Below are 23972 nucleotides of genomic sequence, written 5' to 3'. Positions count from 1 at the left end.
AGAAAGTACAAATATATATTATATGTATATATGTATGAATTTCACTACACTCATTGAGATTCCTACTCACAAATATCATCAAATTAAGAATATTCGATTTATTTTACTTTTTCTTATCTAATCTCTAAATTTTTACAACTTATTTATCTAAGCATCGGTTTGGTTTCACCTGTAACCTTAAGAAAACTATATATTATTATTTTCGGCCAACCCAAAACAGTGTCTCATTCTGTGCATTCCCCTGAATCTATCGATTCTACTCATACTAATAGATTGCTAAATAGTGTTCGGTGCTCACCTTTTTGGAGCAGCCTCTAGTCCGGCATTGTCATCGTGTTTTGCCTATGCTGCAATCTCTAATGACACTTTTAGCTCTCACACATACACACATACATGCATGTAAAAGGATAATCGGCCTGGTAATCCTTGTGCCAAGCAGAGCGCCTGGGTGCTTGTCCTAATTGAAATGGCGCATTCTAAGCATTTTGGCGTGAATTATAGTCGACAAATGCAAATTTGGCAGCGCCAAGCACAAAAGCTCTTGCATAATGCATCTCTGTAGTGGAATGCAGCTGCAAGGATGTCAGGATATGAGCAGGAGCAGCAGGAGGAGGCAGCTTATTAGCAAAGATTGTCTATACAAAACAGCGACACACAACAAACTGAAATTGATTACCAAATGCGACGTCTGCTCGAGTGTGCGTGTGTGTCTATATATGTGTGTGTGTGCAGCAGCCTAATAAGCACAAAAATCTACATAGAGCAGCAATTCCTTTTAATTGAAAATCTCTCTGCCTCTCAGCCACATGTGAGTCGCTGCCTGTGCTTTTCAATTTTTCAAAATTTATTTTCTTTTTTTTCTATTTTCGCAATTTCTTTGCGGTTGCAGTTGTTGCTGTTGGCTGGCTGGCTGGTTGGCTGACTGTTGGTTGTTAGCTGTTGGCTGCCGCCGAATGCATTCGATATTGCATTTTGCCCGTTGCCAGCCAACAAACAAGGATAATAAGTACTTTAGCTGGCGAGTGGAGCAAGGCGAGGCGGAACGTGGAGGCGACTCGCTTGGCTTTAGCGACTTTTTGGACTGATTGACTTGCGAACCACTCTGCAGCACGTCCCCTCGCCCCCTCGCCCAACCGCCTGCTCCTGCTGCCGCTTCAGTGTTCAGTGTTCAGCCCTTTCGCAAAGTTGATTGCAGCAAGGACTTGCGTCTATATTGCGCCGAAAAAATTGCATCGGATGCATTTGGCTTGGCAAACAAACCAAGCTGTAGCCCCATTCTGCACCCCCCTCAACCTCGCTCCTTGCCAAACAACAGTCATGTTAAAAGTTTCGTTTCGTTTCGTCTACCCTGCCCCTGGTCCTGCTCCTGCGCCTGGCCCTGTCGCCCGCCCTCAACTTATTGGCCCTGCATCTGGCTGCATGTGCAATGCATATTAGCTGAGCTGAGCTGAGCTGTATCCTGTGCCATCCTGGCCGTACGTACGTGAACGTGTGTGTAACGCGGCCGGCCTGTACATTGTCCTTTTGGCCGAGCCTCAGTCAGTCTTCTGTGTTTTATGGCGCCGCTTTTTTTTCCCTCAGTGTTTTGTTGTTTTGTTGTTGTTTCACTGCTTGCTGCCTTTTGTTTGATTTGTGAAATTGCAATATGCTGGCCTCCCCGCCTCCTCCTCCTGCCCTACTACTGCAGCACCTCTCCAGCGCCTTGTCTGTCCCATGCCTTATTGCTTGCCGAGCTGCCCATCTCCAGGCGCCTGCCACTTCTCGACTGCATTTGTACGCATTATTTGGTGCAGCAGTTAGACTGCAGACCAGACTGCAGTTAGAGTTAGACCCAATTCGGGTTGGCCCATTCAAATGCTTGAGCAAGCGATTGCTGCAAGCAGAGCCAACAGCTCCAAAAGAGCGATTCAACTTTTCATATAAGCAAACAATAAAATAAATCCAAAACATTTTTTGGTCAAATCGATGAAAAATACAAATAATTTGGAAATATTAATATATTTCTATCTTTGAATTATTTAATTTTTAAAATTGTTATGTGATTAATTTAATTTATTTATATTTATTTTTATACACATTTAGTATTAACATTTAGAACATTTTATTTGATTTTATACTATTTTCAGATTTTTAGCATATATTTATAATTATTTTTTAATTATTAAAAAATTTATACTAAAAATATTTTTTATAAATATCGATTTTTTTCAAATAATAAATGAATAATATAAAATTAAAATAAAGTATCATTGTTGTATCTATTTAAATATATAAAAATAAATAAAATAAATACAATATATAAATATATAAAATATATATATTTTAATTTCTAATTGCAATTTGAACTATTATTTTATTTATTTATTTATTATTTATTTTATTTATTTATTTTATTTTATTTATTTATTTATTTTTTTTTTCCTATTTATTTGTTGTCATAGTATAAATAAATTCTTGTTGGCATATTTTAATTTCCCATTAATTGCATTTTTATGCCTTGACCACTCACTGTGCGTTTTCTTATCCGAAACTCTACGTAAATATGGCCATCGACTCGGGGTTGCTACAGAGCAACTGCCCAGCGTTCCACACACAAGCCCTACACACTGGCTTCCCGTGCTACCCGTGCTTTCGCTGGTTTGCTAAAAACGCACTTCATGCCACAAAAGTTTGGACTGAGTCCAGTGGCGTTGCTCCCCAAACTCAGCTCTCGACGCTTTAATTCGAGTGCGTTTTTCATCAACGGCCTGGGCTGGCTAGGCCGGCTTGGCCTGGACTGGTGGACGGCCCTTCGTACACTTCCGTTTAGCTCGAGCAGCCCACACAGCGAAAGTCTTGAGGCTACGCCGGAGACCCTTCAGTGACCAACAGGCGACTGCGCCAAACTGCAATGCCTCACGACGCGACGTCAAGTGAGAGGAGTGAAGCAAAAATCAAACAATCAACAAAATAAAATCGCTGCTCCAGCCCTGTTCCAGTCGCCAGCCTCCATCTTCACTCCTGGCTCAGCCTGTCCAGCTTGCCCTTGCCGCGAGTTTTTGTTGCCTTTGTTCTGTTGTTGCTGCCTCTGCTGCTGCTGCTGCTGCTGCTGCTGCTGGTCGCCGCCTTTATGCGCACGCCCCCAAAGTCCAGTTTTTGCAGTCATCAAGTTTTTGAGTCGCGCCCAACCCGAGCACTTCCGCCCGCCCATGCTTCTTTGCCATGTCTTCGCATCCGTTGCATTCACTTCGCCAGCCTCCTGCTCAGCCCCGCTTCTAGCCCGCGCCGTGTCTTGCTCTGCTCCTTCGTCTGACTGCTGCAGTGCCACCCTTTATTTATATATATATATATATACATTTTATTTTTGTATTTTTATTTTTTTATTTTTGGTTTCTGCAGGCGGCCGTGCTCTCTATATTTTATTTTTAATTAATTAATGCGAATGCAAAGTACATTTTCTACAAGTAAAACTTGTTTTGCAACTGGCAGGGCAACCCTTTGGGCGACACCCTCCTGTGCCCCAGCCCCACTTTTCCAGTCCCCAGCCCTCCACTCCGTGTGCGATGGGGAGCAGCCAGCAGGTAGTTAAGCAACATTTTTGCTCTGCCGAGCCTCCAAATATGCACCACTAAAGAAATGCAGTTAATTTACTCAGAAGTAGCGGGCAGCAGGAGCCGGAGGAGAAGGAGGAGGCGCTAAGGAAGGCGGCAGCAGCAGCAGCAGCGGCAGCGGCAGCAAGAAAAATGCGGCTACAGAAAGTTGCCGTGCAGTTTCTTTTGTTTTTGTGTGCACGCCGTAATGTATGCAACATAATTTTGTTCACCGTTGGGAAAATTTTGTTAGTCCTTGCGCGCCTTTCCCACCTGCCGGGCGGAGGTCAAAAAGCGTTAGGCTAGGGCCGTGCGAACTGTGGAGCCTAGTTTCGTATATGCAGCGTATGCAGTCGCCTCCTTTCACCCATAAGTGTGTGAGTGTGTGTGTGTGTGTGTAGCAGTTGAAAACTTTGCACTTTTTGCTGTAGTTGCTAGTGGCTGCTACTCCTGCTACTCCTTGCTACAGCTGCTGCTGCTGCCGCTACAGTTGCTCTCGCTGCAGCAGTTGCCACGAGCCCTTGCAGCATTCGTTTGGCTGCCCTCCTCTGTTTCCTTTATTTTAGGCAGGCCCGGAAAATGTAGCAAAAGTTATTTCTTCACGGGTTTGCGTTGCACTTAATGCAAATTTGTGTGTATATGCGCGCGTGTGTGTGTGCGTGTGTGTGTGTGTGTATGTGTTACCTGCAGTTAGCTGATACAGGGCATAGCAATTTTGCAACTTAAGATTAGCTTTTAAGAAATTAATTACATTAGCAATAGCTGATTTTTTAAAAATCTAATCAAATATTAAATAATTCAAAATAATTTTTTTTAAATTGATCAAATTATTATTTCTCCTGAAATAAAGTATTTAAAAGTATAATATAATTATTAATAGCAAGATTTATAAACACTTTGTGCTAAGTTTATATTAAATTAAATTCCAATTCAAATTATTATTTCTCCTGAAATAAAGTATTTAAAAGTATAATATAATTATTAATAGCAAGATTTATAAACACTTTGTGCTAAGTTTATATTAAATTAAATTCCAATTCAAATTATTGAACAGATAAAAGCAAATTTATCAAATTTGTTCACTTGATCTGGAACATATCTTGATTGATTTCTATTATAATCCTAGCTTTGCATGAAACAGTTATATTTACTTTATTTAAAATTTAATATTGCTTCCACAAAAAAACTTGAATGAAAGTCAGAAATTTAGTAAATTTTAAAGAAAACAATTCTAAATCAATTTAAATAAAAAATAAATTATTCCAATTAAAGTTGACAAACATGTTGCGAATGCAGCTTTTCTTTAGGATTATCAACTGCTTCAAAAGCGGCTTAGGTATTCGGCTTTGCTATGTGAGCAGCACAAAGTGAATTCCTGACGAGCAAATAAGCTAATACTTAAATTCTGAGATCTTAATTAAAGATACTTGGCATGTAGTTCGGGGTCTGCCAGCAGCTTGGCACTTTCATCAGTGTCCTGCCGGCTGGCTTCTAACTCGGGCTCTTGCAGCACGGTTCAGCGACACGCAGCTGAAAAGGCTTAACGCGTGCGTCTTTCCATTCAGTGCCAGTGCCAGTGCCAGCGCCACAGTGCCTGGCAACAGGCAGTGTCCCATATGCAAATACTGCTGCGCCCACAACTCGATGATGCACCTTGAGCAAAGTATGTGGCATATAAAAAGAAAATGCAGCAATGCTCTGCTGCAGTGCAAAGGGAAGTCGGTCGTGGGGCAGGAGGCATGAGGCAAGAGGCATGTGGAGCATGCAGCATGGAGCATGAGAGATAGACACATTTTAATGATGCATGCAACAGTAAACTGCAATCAGATATGCGCACATCGTTAGTCTTCAGCATCAGCCGCCGTTTGTTGATTATCTTAGAATGGAGAGCACGGCAAGAAAGATAACTCATACGCTCCGTTGCCGGCAACATAGTCGCATATAGAAATTTATTTGCTCAGCAAATAAACTGCAGTCATGTGGAATTTCTTTCTCTGTGTGTATGTGTGTGTGTTTGCGTGTGTGTGTGTGCAGGAAGGCTACCTCGTACTCTGCGTGCGCCCTTCTTGGTCTTGCCTTGCGTCCAAAGTAGGAAACCTCTAGCGGAGGCATTTTTTTATGCAACTTCTTCAGCACGAGTGCCTGCCCAAGTTGACGTTTCAAATGTCAATTGTGTGCTTAACTGCATTCTTTTGACGTCGTCGTCGTCGTCGTCGTCGTTGACGTTGGCTTTTCTTATTTGGTTTCGTGCATGTGTGTGTGAGTGTGTTTGTGTGAGTGCGACTGCGGCTGAGTAGGGCAAGCCGCCTTGGCAGCGCACTCACAGCTCATTCCAGGTCCTGTGCCGCAGCAGCACGGCGCAAGGCTTTTGTTTAATTTTTGGTTTCTTTTCGAAATAAAAAAGTCCTAATTGAGCTACACTGAAGTACAGAAAAAGTAAGAGTAGTTTTATAAAAAAAAAAAATTAATAAATTACAAAATATTTTATATATTATTTAATACAATTTTATAAATAATATTAAAAAAATATTTTGTATTTTATATATATGAAGTCTAAGAAGACCATGTAAACTAAATAGAATAGTATAGAAGTCGCCAATAATTATTAGCGTCTGATTTTGCGCAGTGTACGTGGAGTATAAATAATTTCTTTTCTTTAGCTTTCACTTTGTTTGAGCGACGTTGCAGCGACGTTGCAGTTACTTTTGCCAAGTCGTCAGGAAAATATGCCGCATTCACACACACTCACACGCATATATAGTCAAATATATATATTTTATATACATATACAAAGAGAGCAGGAGGAAGATAGAAAACGAGTCAGACTGCAATCTTGCCTTCAATTAAGCTTTGACAAGTGCATTGCACACAGACCTGAAACAGCAGAAGACGCCACCCACAAAGTCCATAAATATGAATGAGGATGGCAACAGCCGCAGCAGACCGGGTCTGACTCCTTGGCCTAAAGGATTTGCCGGCCAAAACGAGCAGAAAAATAAAAATAGAAAAAAAAAAGAATACGACAAAAACTGAAGGAAACGCAAATAAATGAATTGCACTTTTTCTTTGCGATATTTTCTTGTGCTTCTCGCCGAGCCTTTCAATGAACTGCAAAACTCAATGGCAGCTGCTGGGCTGCAAATAAAGGGTAGCCGAGAGAAAACTTTGTGTTTATTCTATGCCCACAGATACGGCGAGCAGGTGAAAATGAAAAAGAAATAGACAAATAAAGAAAAGCCTCCAAGTCGAGCAATGCCTGGCTTTTAATTAAGCGGACCCAAGTCGCAGGCGCCATTGTGCTTAGATAATGGCTCGGCTCCGCTTGGCGAGGGTTAGCTGAATGCGAATGCAAATTATGCGGCGAATTGTGTGCTCATTAATTAAAATTGAACCAAATTGACAGCAGCACAAGTGGATGGGGGCCAGCAGAGCCGAGCAGAACTTGAATTTAAACTTCTCGCTGAAGCATCATCAGTGCAGCACATCGTTACAGATGCCCAGCTAGACCGCTGGCTAGATGGCCAGTGCGTTGCTCTGCTCATCTGCATCCGGCTAAAGTATAAGCTGAAGCAGCTGCCACGCCCCTAGCCGCCCACGCAAGTTCTCAATGTCCACGCCAGTGCACTTTGAGGTGAACACTCAAAAGTTTTGCCTGGATACGGCAAAAGGGATCTCCGCAAAATATAAAATAAAATATATATACACACATACGTACATACGTATATATGTATACATTAATCTCTAGGCTGCTTTCAAAGTATGGGCGTGGCTGCTGCTGGTCTGAGGCAAAATGCAAATCTTGCAGATTTTTAATTTCTTTTCAACGAAATTTTATTTTCTGTTTGCATTTCTTGTTGTTGGCTATGCCAAAAAAAAAAAAGAAGAAGGAATTACGGCCGGGAGCAGGACAACCCTTCACTTTATTTTTTTATTTTTTTTATACTCATTCACGAAAGTGAATCAGTATATTGGTTTTGTGCAATGTCCGTCTTGCTGTCCGTCCGTCTGTCCGTCTGTCCGTCCGTCCGTCTGTCCGTCTGTCCGTCTGTCCGTCTGTCCGTATGAACGCAATCTATTTCGGCGCTATTGAAGCTAGAGACTTGAAATTTGGAACACATACTCGTGTATATCTCCGATTTATAAAGTGTTAAAATTTTCCCGATCCGCCCACTAGGGGCGTGGCAAATCGGAAAATGCATTTTCCGATATACCAGAAATCATGTTTGTTGAAGAGCTAGAAAGCTGAAACTTGGTATGTAGGTCCGCGTTGACCACCCAAGATCACGAGCTATGGCGGATATATCTACGTCCATTGGGGGCGTGGCAAATCGGATAAAACTGTATCTCCTAAAGTTGTAAACCTAGAATGCTGAAATTTTGCACGTCAGCTAATGGTATGATTCTATAAAGTCTGAAGATAAATTATAAGTCTACGCCCGTTGGGGGCGTGGCAAATCGGACCTGAAGATATAGTGATTTTTTAAATTCTCCTATATTTTGGACACTATTGATGGCAGAGACCTCAAATTTTGTATATATACTCGGACTGATCACCCAAGACCAAAAAGTTTTGTCGGATATATGTCCGCCCACAGGGGGCGTGGCAAACCGCAAAAGTTTATATCTCCTAAAGTATAATAGCTAGAAGCTTCAAATTTGGATAGTTGAGTTACTGGTAGCCTCCTCTATCGATTCCCCAAAAATAATTTTTACGCCTCTTTAGGGGCGTGGCATATCGAAAAATACCCTGTAATTTTCACATTTTTTTAGGGTAAGCATTCAAACTTTGCAGTTAGGGTAACGTTATCTCTTTCTAAAAACTGACCAAAAATGAGGTGTCTACGCCCAGTTGGGGCGTGGCAAATCGGAAAAACCTGTATATTTTACAGTATTAGAACGAAACTTAACTACTAAATTGTTGATGGGATGTGAATGAGTATTCCGCAGTCGGTAACGCCCGACTGCAACGTTCTTACTTGTTTTTATTTACCAGCTCTCTCAAAGAACCAGCAGATGAGGAGGCTCATCATGACGATGATGAAGATGATGATGCTGCTGCTGCTGTTAAGCTTTATTATTATGTATTATAGATTCATATTATGCACTTTTTAATTTCTTTTGTCTCGAGCATCAGACAGCAATCTTTAGCTAGCGATGAGCGCGTGACACGAACAAAATTAAAATTCTGAAATTGCAAATTATGGATGTTTTTACAGAGTTCTTAGCTCAAAGAAAAAAAAAAGATTTCAACTTAAACTTAAATAAATATATAGTTTCGCCTTTTTTTAAATTTTATACTTTTATTTTTCTTTAAGCTAAAACTTATTTAATAATAATAACTTACTAATTTTTTTAATACGTTTTTTTTTTAAATTTTTTTATATCATTTTTTATAAACATTAAATATAGATTAGATTATATATTTTAATTATTTCTATCGAATAGGGACAACTTTACAATTGTATTAATGATGGCTTCGTGCTTTATGTGCCATCGCTTAGCTGGGTTTATCATGCAGCCGCCTCCTCTGACGACACTCGAGCAAAAATCGCAGTCAAATTTCGTTTGCGGCCGTATAAGAAATGCGTTTTGCTTGGCCCCTGCCGCAGATTTTTGCAAAATTAAAAAGCGGCTCGCTGCGAGACTTCAAGTGGGCTGCAGCCCGAGCTGGCTGCAGAATGTCCTTGGCAGGCAGCCACCCTTTTAGCTGCCTGAATGGAAAGGGGGGGGAGAGAAGGGGGGAGGAGACAAGAGAAGCGGGAGTTGCAGCTGGAGTGTGGGTTGTCTTCGGGCCGTGTTGCATTGCCACAAATTGTTGCTTGAACGGCTTGTGCAATTTTTTAAGACTCTTTTTTTCTGTTCGCTTTTCTTGGGCCGACATTTTCGGGGTGTTTGCGCTAACCACTTTGGGGTTGCACATTGTCTACATTTAGGCGCATTGGCGTTGCAAATCCAAAGTAATGAATTCTGCCCGAGGGTGCGGCAATGAACTTGCAACTCCGAGGCAGCAGCAGCAGCCGAAGCAGCGGCCTCGCCTTAACAACAGCTCCTGCAAGCAGCCGATCGACTTTAATGAACCCCTTTTGTAGGAAAAACTTCACGGTTTGCTTGCCAGACAACGTTTTCTCACCAGGACCTTGCCAGCTGGCAACCTGCCCGCCTGCCGGTCCAAAAATGTTAACAGAATCATGTAAAGCTATTTGCGTGCTGACCCATAGCGCACCTTGGACGACATGATAAGCGCCTTGAAGCATAACCAATGCCCACCACCAGGAGGAAGTAGTTCGGCATTTGCATGCAGAGACTTTAGCTCGAGATCTCCGACTTTGTGGCGAGGGTGCACTTTTCACACGGTGCTCTATGCTCTGTTCGAGCAGCCACCCGCAACCCAAGGGTCGGCAATAATTTTTAATAATTTCCTTTGTTTAAATAGTTTTTCCTTCTGCTTGATCGCAGCAATTGCGCATGCATACAAATTCCCACCAATGCGTGCGGCACACCACTGTAGAGTTGACTCGGCAATTGAAGTGTTAGATGCAAAGATACAATTGCCAGCAAGTGGTCAGTGGCCAGTTGCAGATACGCAGATACAAGATAACTTGATTGCACTAATTTGAATGCAGCAGCAGCAGCAGCAACAGCAACAACAACAGAAACAACAACAACAGCTGCTGCTGCAACAGTTCCCATTCCCACTGCTATTTAGTCCGACAAACTGACAACTGCTTGGAAGTTGGGGTTCTGCACCCACAAGCACCCAAACTTGGGCAGCCTCTATGCTAATGTCGAAGAAAGGAAATCTATGCGGATGATAGTCCATTCAGTTAATGCTCTAACCAATGCATACAGTATATAAAGAATGCTTTTTATATTTAATGGAGAATCATTACTTTATTTATACAAAAATGTATATAATATATACCATAATACAAAACTTATATATATTTGAGTAATATTCAAATACAGGAATTTTTAAATTAAAAGTCAGAGTCTTAATATCATTTTTTTTTTTTTTAATGTATATATTCATTCTATGGTTTAACATTTTTTTCATTATTAAAAGTTTTTTTTTAATATGTATATATTTTTAGGTTTATTTTTATTTAACATTTTTTCCTTGAAATTAAACATTCTTGTTTTATATTAAATGAATTTGTTTGCTGTCATTAAAAAAAAAAATGTATATTAATTAAATAACTAACTTTTTATATAGTATTATTGTTATATTATTTTAATTTTTTTCCATTTATTTATTATTTGTTTTCAATTATCACAGGATTATTTTGATTAGTGAGGCAGAATTTGTGTAGATTTTAAAATTAAATTGTTATCATTATTCATTTCTTATATGAAAGGAAATTTCCTACACATCATACAATACAAACAACATGATAATGTTAGTAATATACCATATATTAGGGTATTTCGTGTGGTACAAGTCTAGTTCCGCATGGGACAATTGATGGTTCCTTCTTTAGCAGCAGCAGCAGCTGTTGTTGATCGAACAGACAAATGGACAGGGGGACGGGCAGGGCTCAACTGCTCTGCTAGGGGTTACTTCAATCAATTTCTGACAAGAAGTGTTAAATCTGCACAGTGGCACACAGTTTAGCTGCAATTGGAGGCTGTGGCTGCGGCAGAGGCAGAGGCAGAGGCAGCAGCGTTTGCTTTATTAGAATATCCGGCAGCTTAGAGGCAGAGATCGAGGCGGGCATCGAGGCGGAGGCGACCGCATGTCTGCAATGGCTGGGAGAGCGCTCTACATTGTCATAATTCATAAATCAACTAATTCTAAAGTCGTTCTGCTGGCAGAAATACTAAAACAACAAATAGCTGCGAAGGCACCACTTAATTGACACCACAAGCGTTTCGATGTCAAGTTGGGAAAAAATCAAAAGACAACGGCAACGACAGCGGCAAGAGCAGCGACAAGGTTCAGTCAACCCGGTTGAGTAAAACAAAGCCCAAAAAGGTTCTCAGGCAGCGCGAAAGGGTTTCAAGTTGCCTTAATGAACCGCAACTCGAACGAAACAAAAGGTCAAGTCTAAGAAGTGAACCGAGAGCCGCCCCAACTTAAGTACTGTAAAGTAGAGTGAAGTCAAACAAAGCCTAGGATTCGAGTTCGGATTCGAATTCGGATAAAAACCAACAAAGCTGCCAAAGGAAGCGTCACGGCGGTTGCTTGCACTTCCTGTGAAAAAGACGAAGTAGAAGAAGAAGAAGAAGAAGACGAAGTGTCAGCAGCCACCTGAAGTAGAAGATGCAGTCTGGGTATCAATTACGCAGCGAAGATTCCGAAGATGCAACACCGCCTGGTAATTGAGCGTGAAGCGTTGCAATGCCTTGACACCTAGCCACAACATTGGATCTAATGCATCCGCCGAACATTAATGTTCTTGTCGCTGTCGTTGCATTGTGTAATGTCGCGACTTTAATGTAAAGTGCAATGAAGCAATGCAAGGCCATGCAGCCATTGAGAGGGGTGCTGGGGTGCAGGGGTCAGCAATGGCCGGATGTGCTCATTAAGTGCAATGCGCAAAGCCTTTGACTGCGATCCCAAATATGCCCGTTGAGTTATGATGCCAGCTGACGAGCTGTCAGAGTCGACTTAGTCAGCCAGCAAGTGCCACGGCTGTAAAACTTAATTTAACAGATTTCTGCCCTCATATTGCAATTGCTTATATACACACATACATACAAACACACATACATTTATATATATATAGCACGTGTTAAGTTCGCTCCCCACCGCAAAAAGTAATTTTCCACAAATTTAATTTTATTAATGCTTTGCTTTTCTTTCGCCTCATTTTCGTACTTTGTGCTGTTATTATTTTTTATTTTTTTTCTCTCTCTAGCTGCTCTTCAAAGTTCTTGAAATGTCAATGCATTCGCGGAACTCTTCTCGTCCGCATTGGCGGGCAACTAAATTATCATAATGAATCCGACGGGGCGACTTTGCACTGGCAACTACTTGAGCTGCCCCAGCCCGTTGGCCACAAGCTCCGATTACATTTACAGCTAAGCGTCCTCTTAGCTGTCCTTGTGCCTGTGCCTAGTCGGCCTCCTGCACCTAGTCCGAGCTGACAGTTTTTCTTTTTAATGAAAATGTCACTTATAGTCGCCGAGAGTTTAGCCAGCCGCAGGCCGAGCACAAGTTTTGCCAGCCTCCTGCCCGGACACTCGAGTGAAATGCCATTGATTTTCTGCAACAGCGCTGACCAGGATGCCTCCTCTCGAGCAGCTCCTTCACTGCTAATGCAGCGCACATAATGGCGCAATGAATGCGACAGACGGAGACTGGCAACTGGAGACGGAGACTGGGACTTAAATGCTTTGCTTATTGGCAAACTTTAAGCCCTTCCAAGAATTCAGCTTCGATGCATAAATCAACATTCGCCCATTGTTTGTCCAAGAAAATCCTGGACTGCAGACAGCAGACAGGGACCGAGTCGACCTCTGCTCGCTAGACAATTGAAATTGAGTTTTAATGCTTTGCAAGATTTCATTGCGACTTTGTGCATCGACTTGATTTATAATAATAACAAAAAAAGAAACGAGCTGCTCGCTGTCTTTGCCTGTAGGAGCTGTCAATTGAATTTTAATTTAATTTTCCAAGTCAATTTTCTGCCGTTTAGTTGCTCGTCGAGCTGTCCGCACTTGAGTTAAATTCAATTAAATGCAATCAATTTGTTTATACGCAGTTGCATTTAAATAAATTTATGTTTTTCGTGCACGACACAAAGAGAGCTAACCACGTCTCACAGTTTTACAATTTCACCATTTAATGGAACATCGCTGCCCCAGAGCGCCCCGCCCCAGCCCCTTGATGAGTCAACGCTTTTTGCAGCGTTTTCTGCTGCCCCGTTGATGGCATTTCTCATTGCATTGGACTTAATGACACCAAAGTGTGTGATGTATAAATACAAATACATGTACACATCTGTATATGCATATGGCCCATAGTCCCCAGACCCCATCAATCTGGCCATCTGCAAGGCTCCGGGACATGCAAGCGCATGCCTTCTGGCCTTTTGTCCTTTTTACGCAAATGGAACAAACTTTCGTATTGGCAGAAATATTAAACTGATTTGTACAAAACGATAAGCGGCGGGCGCCAAGAGCAAGTGCGGTGCCTCGTCGCCAGATACAACCTCTAATTATTTCAAGGCATGACATGAAGTCATTTCTCTGCCACGGATATCTATTAATGCTTGCCCACACACACACACACACACACACACACACCCCTTTCCTCACTCTCACTGGCACACACACACGCACACAAACACCTCCACTCATGAAATTGAAACTTCAAATATTTGTCCTGGCCAAGGACTCTTGGGTGGCATGTCCAACGTTTAGCCGCCCAGACTTAGCCAGGTAATGCCGTAAGTAATTTCCTTAATAACCCGCAGCCTATCACATTAACATATCTCACATTTGTCATAGAAATAAGTCAAACCCATCCAGCGAACGCCCCGTCAATGCCCCACGGATCAGAGCGCGGCTTACGCAACACGCCAGGTGTACGTACGCCCAACTGCCCAGCCCCGCTCCCCTTCTCGCCTTTTCCCAGCAGTCAGTTGGAGGCGTTTTGTTAAGGAAGTTCGTGCCCCAGTCCAGGGCAAGGAAATGTTTATGCATATTAAACGTCGGTCATATGCGTTCGTAATTACACCAAATGAACGTATTACGGCCAGCACACACGTAAATTGAATTATTAAGGCGACTTCCCAGAGGCGTTGCCTCTGGACTTTCGACTTACGACTTACGAAACTGACAAATGGAATTACGCGCCACACTTTTGTCAAGAAATATTTCTAGCCAAAGTTTAGTAGGCTAAAGTTTTAGAGACTTATCAAAAATTAAATGTTTAAGAACGTAATGTTGAGTTTGGTGTTTTCTTTTTATTTTTTTAAATTTATTTAACTCACCTAAAGAAAATACTGTTACAATAGAGCCTTCAAAAACGTGACGAGAAGCGGGCAAAACGTTGGCACTCTAGCTCAATATGTTACAAAAGACCAGAATAAAAAACAAAAAACAAAATTTAGCAAAAGTTTTCTTAGTGCGAATCATTTCTTATTTATTAATTTTATTTCATTTAATTTTTTTTTTTTTTTTTTTAATTTATTTGAACAATTAATGCAAAAATAAATATATAGATCTTGAAAGGTGTTGGATAGATACGTGCATTTAATCTTCCTTAAGCACTTGCCCTCTCTAATTAGGGCTAACCTATATACATATACATATAATATATAATACCTAGAATGTACCCATTTTTTTTTTTTTTTTAATTTTTAACTTGTGGATTTTATGCAAAAATATCTTAAGGAAAATTGAGTATATGAACTATATAAAAAAGACGAACTAAAGAGAATATTTACTGAACTAGAGCACTGGAAATACTTTACAACATTATCTCAAATAAGTGGTTTATGGACTCGCAGTTGCAGCAAAGGTTTCAAAAAGACGTTACGAAGCCAAGCATAAGGCATATGCGAAAGGTGGCGATAAGTTCCTACAAGTCTGGGTCTCTATGGTGGTGTGTGCCTTGCAGTTCCATTGAGTGCGCCTCGCAATGAGTTTTCCTTTACGCTTTGTGCCTATGCAGCACGTGGCGAAGTTAACAAAGGTAACGGCTGCAGGCGATTGCAGGCAACGACAGTTGCTTTCCCAGAGCGTCTTCAAGACGCTCGCCAAGTGGGGTGGCTTGGTTAGTGAAGCGACATCTGGCAGCTGGCCAGACAGAGACCTGGCTAGAGCCAGAGGTAGGAGGCTACCTTTGATTGTGAGTTAATTGAGGGTAGCGGCGGGGGGACGACGGCGGACTGCCACGCACCAAAGCGGATGTTCACATATAGGAATAAAAAGAAATCAGTGAATCGGTGACTGTACCTAGTTTTCCATATGAAATATGTATTTGAGCAAAAGCTGCAGGTGAGGTGAAGTTGAGGTGAGCTGCGGCTGCGGCTGGGGGGTTTATAGAGGAATTGGAGTGTTTCTCTATCATTTGGTTTACGGTTGAAATTGGCTTCGTGACGCTTATCGCGATCAATAAATAATATATGAGCAGAAAATAAAGCGAGCAAGCGAGCGAGCTGCACACGACAGTAGAAAATAAAAAGTATCTGGCAGATACATTTGAGTAATTTGCGTCGTTAGCATTAGACAGAGAGAGGCAAATAATAATAATAAAAGAAAGTACGCTTGATTACAATGAAAATGTTTTTAATGCCACACACACACACACGAATACACTCACGCCACTAGCTTCATGCAGGCGGACAGAGAAAGATATCTGCATAGATAGCGGCGCGAAAGGTAACAACTACTACGAGAGGCTATACAGACCTGGACACACATGCATATTTTTCTTTTTTCTTTTTTTTTTTAATACTTTTTCTGATATTAAAAGCGCGATAAGCAACAGACACGAACGCCAGACTGTGGGACATTTACAGTGACGGACATCAGGTAATAGACAAAAGCTTCGCCACGGCGCCTGCCGCTAGGCAGCTACAAAACAATATTCAGTTCAGGCAAGAAGCCGGACTTTGTGGGCCTTTGCAAACAACACACACAATGCCGAACAACTTGGCCACATATGGCCATTTTTTACTCGCACAGCTCTGCGTGTACGTGTGTGAGTGTGTCGATGTGTGTGTGTGTGTGTGCGGCAGCTATCTAATCAAGCACTGAAAGACAATAAAACCCAAACAGCAACAAGAACAACAACAACAACACACAGCCACGACAAACAGCGACCGCAAAAAGTGCTAAACAATAACAACAACAAGAGCAGCTAGAAATACCTCGTAGATATTGATACTCGTATGTGGAGCTAAGGCGGGCGGAACAGGGGGCGGGACCACCAACTGGAGCTCACCAACTTTGAGCTGGCTAAGTGCAATGTCTACACTGAGAGAAATGTGTTTATTTATATATAAATATATATGAAATCTACACTGAAAATATCATTTAGAGTTCATTGAAATATTATATATATAAATTCTCTTTTATTTGACATAAAATAAATAAGTATATTTTGTTATAAATTTCTTACAAAAATTATTTTTAAATAAAGAACTTCAGTAATTATTTTTTTATAATTTCTTAGTTTCTTATAATACAATAGACAATAAAATGTTTTAACTGAATACAAATTATTTTTAATTTTTATTATAGTTATAAAAAATTTAAATTTAAAATAAAAGATTTAAATATTTTATATAAATGTAAATGTATATTAAATATATATAATAATAATAGTATATGTTAAAAATTGTTTTTATACTAACAATTATATATAAGAGTAAAAGCTTAGACATTTAGGATATTTTTACTTGATTTTCAATTATATTTAATATTACTTCTGTAATATTTAGCGACACTTATATTTTATAAAATTTATATTTGTTACATTAGAGTTAGTTGCATTTCGCTCAGTGTAACGTCCATGGCGGCTACTGGTGTTGTGCCACTTGAGAGCTGTTGGAACTTATTGATATCTATAGAGTTCGCCATATGGCGACTAAATTGGTATCGCGATTATAAAAGTATTTTCATGTAGTCAGCACTATCGCCTCTCTATCTTATCAGCCAATCACAGAGCTGAGGCAGCAAGTCAAGGAGCCTAGAAAATAAATGAAATACAATCCAGACAAATAGCTCGATTAGCAGATGCACAGACAGGATACAGTTTTAACCCTATTGTAATAGTTGGGGTTTATGGCAAATGCCTTTCGCCGACTTAACGGTAAACTTTTCGCATAAACATTAAAATCTTTGCCGCCATAAAGGACATTTTCTTTTAGCATAATTTTCGCTTGAATTGTGCCACAAAGTTGTTTGGCAATTCTCCTGCAACAACTAGCAAAGTTTGTGAATATAATTTTAATGTCCTTTTGCGTTCAGGATTAGCTAACGATGGCAGTGGGTTGGTTTCGGGTTTGTGCTTGGCTTTTGTTTTGCAATTATCACAAACAAGTTGAAAGGTGTTTTTCCAACTTTCCAGGCGATCGACAACTTCCGCAAAACCCAACGAACTAACAGACGAAAACGACAACAGCATTTCACTTCTCAGGTAATGCTACGAAATCGGAACCCAGCCAGTCTTCCTCTACCTCGCTCGCTCTCTCTCTCTCTCTCTCTCTCTCTCTACGCCCTATCTCTGTTTTGAAATGTCAAATACCACCACCAGGCAGAAGGCAAAACGCCCCTTTGGGCTGTTCGCTGCTTGCTGCTTCCTTCCTGCGATCGTCAGCAGCTTGTGGGCACGCGCATTGAGGCATAGAGCCATAGAGCGAGAGTCGAGACCGAGTCGAAGCTGAGTTTGAGTTAGAGTCCCTCTTTGTGTCCAGGTGTGCACTCGGCTCGTGGCTGCAAGTTATGGCACGTACTCATTCCTGTTGTTGTTGCCTGTCATGCGATCATGATTGCGATCATCATCATCATCGTCATCAGCTGTGCCTCACAACTCGCATACGGGTCGATCTTTCAGAGGGTTGCATTCACAAGACAGAGCTCTACACACTATCGCTCTCTCTTTCTCTCACTATGGTGCTGTGATTTTTGCCAGTTTGAGCAGCTAGCTGAAGTTACAGTTGAACCTTTTTTGTAGCGAGATTCTAACACAAGTCGCAAATGGTCACTAATTTCAGTTATCTATCTATTTATCTATCTATCTAACTGTTGGGCCATGCGCTGTCATATTTTTGTTCGGTGCTGTTCTAAACTTTTTAACGGATTTTAAAGTCAGTTGACCGTAACGCAATTGCGTCCACTTTAGTGTCCAAGTGTCGCCAGCAGTGTAGCCGAACCAGCTAGCCCAACTTGAGCCAAAGCATATTTTAATGATGACACCCGGCTAAAACAACGACCAATGCAGGAGGGGTTGGGCAGGAGAACACATGGCCATGCCACACTTTATACATTTTGTAGGTAGCTGACTGTAGGCAGTCGGCAGATATGATGGGTACATTACCGTGTGCCGCGATCTGTGAAGGCACATTCCAAAGCACACTTTGAGATACATTCGCCTAGCACACGATACAACTGTTTGGTGTATATGTGTTTTGATGTGTGTGTCTGCGTGTGTGCATGCCACGTATGAGCTGTGGTCTGGTTTTAAAAGTAGAAACAAAGAGAGTGTATATGTAAAATATTTAAGGACAAAAACTTGGACGAGGCTGCAGCATAGATTTCAAATGTACAATCAAAATATATGTCATAAGAAAATTGGAAAATATATAAAGAAACTATTTAGTTGATTTTACCATATGGTATACAGATAGAATATATACTTTGTTGGTTTTATTATCACTAATAAATTTAATTTCGGCTCGATATATATAATTCATTCATTATTAATCAATAATTCTATAATAATCGGTAACAATAAAAGAAAAACGTAATCTGTTTTATTTTTTAATTATTAGCAAAAAATTGTGCCACTAATTACCTTTTATAAATTTCGATTAACAAATATATATACATATATACTTCTTTTTTTTTTAAATCTAAATTAAAATCAAGAAATATTTTGAAATACTTCTAAAATGCATATAAAATTTTAATAACTATCAAAAAATGTTTGAATATTTTTTAACTAAATAAAAAATAACAAGCTTTTATACTTGTCAAAAAACAAAAAACATTTAAAAATATTTCTTGATAAAAAAAAATTCAAATAATTTAAAAAAATTTTTTCTTATAGTTCATTCAATACATTTTCATCTTCAAACACTCTCTACAAAGAAATTCGTACATTCATTCATACATACATACATTCTGTACGTCCGCCCGCTTGGCAAAGCAATGAACAAGGACCCGTCGACAGAGTGTCTATAGAAATGTGTTAAGGCTGTAATTATGAGCGCTGCTGGCGTTTGATATTTCGTTATCGTACGTAGGTGGGCTACTTCATAGGGAAGTAACTTTCCTTGATCCTTACTGCTCTATCTCAACTATGAAATGGGCCATATGTTTTGAGTCGGGTTCTAAGGGTTGTTAGACGAAGAAACCGTTTGCATTAAGTGCATTGAACTTTTGATAAGATAACTAGTTAAGTACATACATATATTTCAGACAGAATCATTAACAAATTTTTACTATGCTTTCTATCTATTGCAGGAGGATCTATGATGAACGACGGAGAAAAATAATAACGCTTTGTTTGTGGTAAATCTTCGACTGAAATATTTTTGAAAATACATATATACATATATATTGACGAAAGATCTGCGAGTGCAGCGGCATTTGTGCTGCTACTAGCCTAATATCCCAATGTTCCAAGCCCAAGTTTGATCCTTGATATACCACCATATAGTAATATAGGGGTGGCTCTTTACCGTTGCCTTGCAAGCTGCACGCTTGCTAAGTACAGTTGCTTTGAGGTAGAGGCGCAGGCACAGGCACAGTCATAGGGACAGAGGGACAACAAGGAGCAGGACACACATAAGGGTGGGGTTGGACGTAGTTTTGTTGACATTGACTTGGGCAACGGGCGGGTTGGTTAGTTGCTTCACTCAGCTCTGCTCTGCCTGGAGAACTGCATTCCAATGCAATTAGATGGCAAACGCGAGTTTGTTGTCATGGCAATGCTTTAAAACGGCGCCTCCCGTAGGGGAGGATTCGGTTCTTGGAAAACTGCATATGGCATTTATACAAATACAGCCACGACTACCCTGAATGAAACCCGCTTTCTTCAACTACAGACAATGCGAGCTATTAAGGCTTGAATCGTAAAATTATATTTCTGAAGAACTTAACAAACTTATGCGAGCTGCATTTCCATTTATCAAAATAAACATCAGATATTAAATCAAATTTCTTAAATTACTCACTTAATTTTCAAGTTTATTATTTACATGTTTTTAAATATGCTATTTATGTAGCGTTTAGTGAGCTATTAAATAATTTAATTTGCCAATAATCTAAATACTTTATACAAATTTTAATAATTTTTTTTTTTTTAATAATCGTGATTTAGCTGAAAACTAGACTTTTATTACTAAACAAATTTGAGACAATTTTCAATTTATTTAAATATTATTTTTAATCATCATAAATACCTCTAGGGAAGACAAAGACATTTAGATATTGAGTACACCTACTTATAGATACGAAATTCGAGTCTAGAAACGCCCCTAAATCGGCATTATGTGCTGGCCGAAAGTTTCCCAGTTCCAAAGTTCTCTTATTGATTATTTTGTGTGCTTACGCATTCATTTCGTTGGCCGCACGCAAAAGTATCTGTGTATCTGTGCATAGAAGTATCTGTAGCTGTGCCGAAAGTAAGTCAAACTTGTTTATCAGCGAACATATAACACACGTTATCTCTATTTATTGTTCACGTATATGGTAAATGATAATTGTGTGGATGAGGGGGGCAGGGCGAGGGTGATGGAATGAGGGGCGATGGAGTGTGCCACGCAGACACAAAAAGAAATCGCCAGCTAAATAAGCTCAAGTGGAGAAATTAGATAAAAACCTGTCGCTGTTTGCAAAAGGCCAAAGGGTTGTATTTAGCTGAATTAAGGACTAAGCACAACACACACACACACACACTCACTTTTACTTAGATATACAGCTTCCAGCTACATCCCTCTGCCCATACAGATGAGGCAAGGGCAAAGGCCAGGCGAGCAGAGCCAACCCCCAACTGTAACCAAGCACCAACCAATCAAGTGGCCACCCAAACCAAAAGCTTTCGGTGCGCCACTTTTACTTTCCATTTAAACACCCCCACTCTCACACGCAACTCCTAACCCCAACACTCCCTCCCATCCTCCCCTTGAGCCCTCAGCCCTTAGGCAACCATCTCGCTCTGTTTTTCGCAATTAAATTGCTTGTTTATGTAAAAATTTTTGGGTATTTTTATTTAGCAAGGTTTTTGCGACTTCATCTTTTATATTCGCAGAAACACTTTTTGAGCGCAAGCAACGATTATTCAAGACAACAACAAAAAGAAAGCCAAAACAAAAACAAAAACTTAAAAAACAAAAATACAAAAACAAAACAAAACGAAAACGAACAAATTTCTACGCAAGTTCTCGACAAAAGAAGCCGAAAAACACTTTTGGAGAATTATATATCAAAGCGAAACCTAACGACAAACAAAATACGCAAAGGACAAGAAAAAGAACAAAAATTAAACGAAGACCTTAACAAGAAGAGAAAACGAAATCAAAACAAATTTAAACAACATTAAATGCAAAGGACATTCGCATGTGTGTGGTGGTGGAACGAAAATTCAAAACAAAATTCACAATTAGAAAACGCAGAAAAAAACGTAGAAAACGTAGACGCAAAATCAACAGCAGCAAAAGCAACAGCAGGAACAGCAACAGCAACAACAATTGGAACTGCAACTGCAACAAACTGTCAACAACAACGCGAACAATTTTGAATTGTAACATTTCGACAAATAAGTTGAGTGAAAGCAAAATTTCAACGTTCGGCGCAACTAAACGAAGACATCAAAAGCGAGTAAGAGGGAGAAACAGATATATAGAGCTAGCCCGTTCTAAGGATAAGTAATCAGAAGAAAAGAACCAGCAGTTCGGGTCAGCTAGAAAGTTTTGAAGCATAGCAAATACACACACACACGCGCACAGAGACTCACGCACACACACATCGATAACTCGGACCTACATACAACCGGCAAGCAGAAGATAAAGTAAAAGATTACAGATCGGACCACTGAGAAGACTTAAACTTGAAATTACGCATACGCCGCCTGAGCGCAACAGCGGCGAATTACTACACTCAATTGAGGAGAGGAACAGAAGGAGAAGGAGAAGGCGACACGACAGTGCCGACAACATCGCTAACAACCAATCGAAGCCAAGGCGAAGTAATCGCTCTCGCGTTTCGCTAGCAGGAGAAGAGGCTTCCTGCATGTGTGTGCCCGACGCTGTGAGAGCGCAACTGACAGTGCTAGAGAGTAACGCGGCGAAGGCGACGGAGAGGCAACGTGGAGAGGCGAGTGCGGGCTGCTGCTGCTGTTTGGCATCATCTTATGATGTCATCAGAGGAGTACGACGCGGACTGTTTTGGTTTGTACAGCGATGAGAACGATGTGCTGCTGAAGGCGACGGCAACAACAACATCATTGGAAGCTGAAGCTGAGTGTAAGCTGCAACCCCCACAGCAGGCGAAGAGCGCAGCGATTGCCCTGCCACCACCAACAACACTGCAGCCTCTACAGGCAAGCAACGGAAACGGCAACGGCAACGGCAACAGTCTCACAAATACACCAATACAAATAAACGGTAGCGACGACGCGGCGAATTGCGGCGAAAACGCTAGCGAAGCGGAGAAGCATTGCAAAGGCAAAGGCAGCAGCGATTCGGACGACGACGACAACGACGAGGGCGACTCTGACTCGGACGACGTCGTCGTAATCGAAGGCAACTGCAAGGCGACGACGACGACGACTGTAGCGGCGGTAGCGCCAGCCAACAGTAACCGTCGCAGTCGCAGCCGCAGTCGCAGTCGCAGTCGTAGTAGTCGCCGCAACGCACACAAACGACAAATCAGTCAGTCAACGGCCGTCGACAAGACAACAACGTGCGCGGCTAAAAAACCAGTGACTACAGCGCCGACAGCAACCAAAGTTGCCAACAATTGTAGTAACAGTAGCAACAGCAACAACAACACGAACTCGACATCGACAGCGAGCTTAGTGAGAAATCGTCGCACGCGCACGCGATCCTTGAGCAAAGACAGCAGCAATATCAGTAACAGTAATAGTAATTTAAACAGTAACAGTGTTGGTAATAGTGTTAACAATAATAGCTGCAGCAACGGCGGCGCAACGGCAACCGCTGCCTTCATGAGTAGCGCTGCTGCGGCTACTGCGGGTGCCGCTGGTGGTGCACTCTACACTAACAACAGCAACAACATTAACAGCAACACAAACAACTCAAACCCAAGTCCAATTGCAACAACAATTGCCACACCAGCAACAACAACATCAGCTACAGCTCTATCCGGCTGCAGTTCGCCGGGCTCCGTGAACTCCGCTTCATCGCTGCTGACGGCAGCCTTTGGCAATCTCTTTGGCGGCTCCTCGGCGAAAATGTTAAACGAGCTGTTCGGGCGGCAAATGAAGCAGGCACAGGATGCCACCAGTGGGCTGCCACAGACTCTGGACAATGCAATGTTGGCAGCAGCCATGGAGACGGCCACCAGTGCCGAGCTGCTAAGTGCGGCCGGGCTGGTCAACAGTCTTAATACCAGTAAATTGCTCAATAACAACAACAATAACAACAACAACATACCGCTCAGCAATGGCAACAATATCAATGCCTCGATATCGCCAGGATCGGCGCATTCCTCGACGCCCAAAGGCGGCAACAGTCGCCGTGTGTCGAACAGCAGCGATCGATC

General features: G+C 41.2%; 1 protein-coding gene across 5 annotated transcripts in view; it reads left to right on the top strand.

The window, feature by feature from the left end:
- LOC6574072 (homeobox protein prospero) overlaps positions 1 to 23972 on the top strand; it is a 68033-nt gene that overhangs the window by 31284 nt on the left and 12777 nt on the right. For all 5 annotated transcript variants that reach the window (XM_032728800.2, XM_032728832.2, XM_044008374.1 and 2 more), the window contains exons 3-4: positions 19710 to 19757; positions 21499 to 23972. The exon at positions 21499 to 23972 is cut by the window's right edge. In XM_032728800.2, the coding sequence (XP_032584691.2) occupies positions 22600 to 23972 (1373 nt within the window). In that variant the 5' untranslated portion in view covers positions 19710 to 19757; positions 21499 to 22599. The remainder of the gene's footprint in view (positions 1 to 19709; positions 19758 to 21498) is intronic.

Source organism: Drosophila mojavensis, unplaced genomic scaffold, assembly GCF_018153725.1.
Source record: "Drosophila mojavensis isolate 15081-1352.22 unplaced genomic scaffold, ASM1815372v1 contig_277, whole genome shotgun sequence".
NCBI classification, from domain to species: Eukaryota; Metazoa; Arthropoda; class Insecta; order Diptera; family Drosophilidae; genus Drosophila; species Drosophila mojavensis.
This window is presented reverse-complemented; position numbering and strand designations above follow the sequence as displayed.